Genomic DNA, 4,740 nt, shown 5'->3' with positions numbered 1-4,740 from the left:
AGACCAGGCTGGTCTCGAACTCACAGAGATCCGCCTGCCTCTGCCTCCCGAGTGCTGGGATTACAGGCGTGCACCACCATCGCCCGGCCCCCAAAGAGCTTCTTAAGTGCCAGTCAAAACCAAGAGAAGGAAGGCATGTTAGTGTATGATATAAAGGCAAATTTGTCAAAATGGAAAGAAGAAAATTAAGTCGACCCATAGAAGCAGGGAAGAAGACAGCCTTTGAGTATGTGAAAACCACCCTATAATTCAAGACAAAGTGTGGGAAAGTATATTTTAAATCCCAGTTTCCTCTTGGAACCAGATACTCTTTGGTAGAAAGGCCTAAGAGCCTGAGTTGCCCTGGTTTAGCTTGTTGTACTGGTTATGAGAAATAGAGAAGGAACACCTTGGAGATCTGTAGGATTTCCATAATGAGTTATTTATTTACTTATTAAAATAGGTTAACCATAAAAGCCAATTGACTAACCTGTGTCTCTTTGTCCCCTAAGCCCCTACAGGAGTGTGAACAGCCCTGCTTCAGCAACAAAGCCTCAGGTCCAGATCTTGGGAAGAATATGGCCACTTCTTGGGACGCTGTCTTTTTCATGCTGATGATAGCCTGTGTTGGCAGCACTGTCTTCTACAGAGAACAGCAGACTTGGTTCGAGGGTGTCTTCTTGTCTTCCATGTGCCCCGTTAATGTCAGTGCCAGCACCTTTTATGGAATTATGTTTGATGCAGGCAGCACTGGAACTCGAATTCATGTTTACACTTTTGTGCAGAAAACAGCAGGTAAGTGCAGCTGGGACCCTTTGCAGTCTGCATGTATCTATGCTTTAGCATCTTCTTCCGAAACAGATGTGCTGGGTGTGGTGTGGATTAGAGAACCTTCCAGCTGTTGGATATCAATCTTCAGAGATATTATTGAACACATAGTTTAATGTGGAATCAAGAGAGACTTGTGGGATAGATTAGGGGCGTAGCTCAGCTAGGGGAGCATTTGCCTAACTTTCATGAAGTCCTGAGTTTATTTCACAACAGCACATAAGCTGTGCATGCTAGTGCATTGAGGGGAAAGCAGGAGAATAGGGTCATCCTCGGCCACACAACAGGCATTGTCTCATAGGTAGGTAGGTAGATGGATAGATAGATAGATAGATAGATAGATAGATAGATAGATAGATAGATAGATAGATAGTTTTGCCCAAGTATAGCTGTAACTCATCCATCTTCTCTAAAGGTTAATACCCCAGAGGTTCAGAATATTGAGAATGTTGGCAGTGATTCTGGGGGAAAGTGTCCCAGTAAGTTTTCCCTGCCGTCCTTGGAAAGGGAACTGAGGGGACCTTGAAGAGTAACTTTCTCTGAAATGTCAGTTTTCTTTCTTTGGGTTATCTAAAGAGCCCAGGAACTCAGGCGGCGGGAGGACCACAATTCAAGGCCAGCTGAGGTTGTGTAGGGAGCTCAAGGCCAGCCTGGGTTACGTAGTGAAACTGTCTCCAAAGTCTATTAACAGTTTGAAAAAGAAAGAGAGAGTTGGGAGAAGGAATAAGAGCTGGAGTTTCACCAGAGAGAGAGCAGAGGAACCGGCAGGGTTGCATAACACCCTGTGGTCCCCTTCCTAACAGTTGTGCAAAGCATTCCTCATAGCTCAGCTGGAGACTTTTAATTTACTAAATCATACAGCAATGTCTAGAGATTAGCATTTGAAGTAGTCTAACATCTGATAACCCCTACCCCCTCTCTGTTTCATGGACAAAATAGGACAGCTTCCCTTTCTGGAAGGTGAGATTTTTGAGTCTGTGAAGCCAGGACTCTCTGCTTTTGCAGATCAACCCAAGCAGGTGAGTGTTATGATCGATTCTTTTGTTTCCATGTTGTATATGCTAAGGAGAAAGCCCAGAATGAGTGCTCTGTGGTTGAGCTCTGTCCAAGAAACCTTTTATTTTGTATTTGGGTCAGCATCTCACTAAGTTAACCTTGAATACACTCAGTGGCACTAGAAGGCCTTAAAATTGTGCCCATATTGTTTCAGTCTCTTGATAGCTCTACAACACCCCTGTCATTAAACTCATGTTGTAAATCTCGTGCTGTTCAGTAATAATAGTGAGGGCATGTGAGACCGTTTTTCCTTCTTAGTGAGGTTCTACTCACAAGGAGTAGAAAGAAGGCTAGAAATAGATTTGGGGAGTGGGACAGGTGCCTCAGTGATTAGAAGTACTTGCTGTGCAAGTGAGAGGAGCTGAGCTCAGACCCCAGCGCCCATGGAAAAAGTTGACATGTCATTGCTTGACTGCCTGTCACCACAGCACTGTGGGGATCAGAGACAGGAGGATTGATGGGGCTTGCTAGCTAGCTGCCAACCTGGCCGGGTGTGGTGGCTCATACCTGTAATCCCCAGCATTTGGTAGTCTGAGGCAGGAAGATTACCAAGAGTTTGAGGCCAATTTAGGCTATATAGTGAAATGTATTTGTTTTGTTTTGACAGCCTGGGCCACAGAGAGACCTTGTCTTAAACAAATAAATAAAACAATGTGAGCTTAAAGAACTGAAATGTGTTTTCTAGTTGAGCAGGTAATTGGCAAATGTGCTAAGGGTCTGAACTAGTGAAAGCAGCTTCATTAGCAGAAGAGGATTTGACATTTAGAAAGGAAGATTGTATTATGTTTGCTAAGAGGAGGAGTGTGCTGGCTCATACCTGTCGACTCAGCCAGCATGTGGGAGACTGAAGCTGGAGGAGTAAAGAAGTTTTGTCTCAATGGGTAGCTTGTTATCAGAGTAAGTTTTCACTTAATAAAACAGAGGGTTGGGGCTGGAGAGATGGCTCAGAGGTTAGGGATGCTGACTGTTCTTCCAGAGGTCCTGAGTTCAATTCCCAGCAACCACATGGTGGCTCACAACCATCTACAATGAGATCTGGTGCCCTCTTCTGGCCTGCAGCCTTACATGGAGGCAGCACACTGTATTGTATACATAATAAATAAAATCTTTTTAAAAATAAATAAATAAAACAGAGTGGGTTTTTTTTCATTTTTATTTTGTGTACGGGTGATTTTCCTATCTTCACCATTGCCTGTGGTGGACAGAAGAGGGCATCAGACACTTCCAGGACTGGAGTTACAGACAGTCATTAGCTGCCATGTGGGTGCTGGGAATCAAACCTGGGTTCTTATAAGAAAATTAATGCTTTTAACCACCAATACTAATGCCATTCTCTTTTAAAGGGCGCTGAGACTGTTCAAGAACTCTTGGATTTGGCCAAAGACTCAATCCCGAAAAGTCACTGGAAAAGGACCCCAGTGGTTCTGAAAGCAACAGCTGGACTGCGTTTACTGCCAGAACAGAAAGCCCAAGCTCTGCTCTGGGAGGTGATTTTTGAATCTGAATCTTGGATAATGCTGGGTTTTGTTTCTGTTTTTTCCTTTTAAGAAGTACTTGGGAGTGACTGCTGCTTTTAGTATCCCATCATTGCTCAGTTATTGTGGTGACTGGGTAGTCAGCTGGTCATTACATTTTAAATTACCACCCTTCAACTTAAAGAGGTTTTCCTTAAAAAGTTCAGGGTACTCCTTCCATGATATTTTTGTTGCATTTATTTGTTTATTTTGAATGTTTTGTGTGTGTGTGAACTCAGCATGTGCCAGGGTGCAGCATGGAGGTCAGAGGTCAACGTAGAGTTCAGTCACAGCTTCCACCCAGATAATCAGGCTTGGTGACGACGAGTGCCCTTACCCACTCAGCCAGCTCACCTGCCCTCCAAGATATCATTTATTTGAATTTTCCAAAGGTATAATATAGAAATGGTTTTAAATAAACTCTACTGAATAAAAATTACATAAAATGAAATCTGTCTACTTATCAGGGTCTGAGCATTGGATCCCCAGCACATCCATAAAAATGCCAGGCATGGTGGCACACATCCGAGATCTCAGTGCTGCGGAAATGAAGACAGGGGATCCCTGGGACTTGTTGGCCAACCAGCATAACCTAACCACCCAGGCCCCAGTGAGAAATCCTATCTCATAAATGAAGGTGACAGACCTTGAGAAAGAAAGCTCAAAATTGACCTCTGCCCTGCATACATCTGTGCACACAAATGTGTGCACACACCTGCAAATATGCACACACAAATTAAAATGTAAATGTACATCTAAAGCACTCAGATAAAGGTGTTTTGACAAATATAGAGGCCTTGTACCCTTTTTCAGTCCGTTTTCACTACTCTTGAAACCAGGCAACCACAGATTTGCATTCTCTCACTGTAGGTAAGTTTTGTTTCTTCTTATGTTTCATAAAATGAAACATTATACAGTTTATAGTCTCTGGCTTTGTAAGTCTGTTTTTTTTCTCTCAGCATAAAATGTTGGGAATATTTTTAAAATATTGTTATTCAAATAAAAATTTAAATGCAATTTTATTAAACTTTATATTATATTGTATGTATTTATATAATAAAGATATTACAAGATATATTAAACATTAGATTTCATGTTGTAAAGAACATTTATATAGGCAGAATCTCATTATAATTAAAAATAATCACAGCAGAGTGGGATTCAGCCTTCCAAAGTGCCTCCACCTGAATTGTGTTCTTGTCCTAGTTTAAGGCAGTCGTTAACAAGGGCTTCCTGGGAGCAGGTTTCCTGACTCTCAGCCCATAGGGTTTAAGTTCTTATCCAAGCATGTCTGTGGAAATTCAAATCCCAATTTTTATTGAAAAGTTCTTTCTTTTTTCTTTTTTCTTTTTTTTTTTTTTTT

The 4,740-nt window shown here is 42.0% G+C and overlaps 1 protein-coding gene across 1 annotated transcript in view; it reads left to right on the top strand.

Annotated features, from left to right (window-relative positions):
* Window positions 1-4,740, top strand: part of Entpd5 (ectonucleoside triphosphate diphosphohydrolase 5) — a 25,552-nt gene that overhangs the window by 6,160 nt on the left and 14,652 nt on the right. Inside the window, exons 2-4 of the mRNA XM_013345985.2 lie at window positions 492-774; window positions 1,747-1,826; window positions 3,207-3,350. Coding sequence (XP_013201439.1) covers window positions 558-774; window positions 1,747-1,826; window positions 3,207-3,350 — 441 coding nt within the window. The 5' untranslated portion in view covers window positions 492-557. The remainder of the gene's footprint in view (window positions 1-491; window positions 775-1,746; window positions 1,827-3,206; window positions 3,351-4,740) is intronic.

Source organism: Microtus ochrogaster, chromosome 1 (assembly GCF_000317375.1).
Source record: "Microtus ochrogaster isolate Prairie Vole_2 chromosome 1, MicOch1.0, whole genome shotgun sequence".
Classification (NCBI taxonomy): Eukaryota; Metazoa; Chordata; class Mammalia; order Rodentia; family Cricetidae; genus Microtus; species Microtus ochrogaster.
The sequence above is the reverse complement of the archived record's forward strand: the minus strand, read 5'-3'. Positions and strand labels throughout refer to the sequence as shown.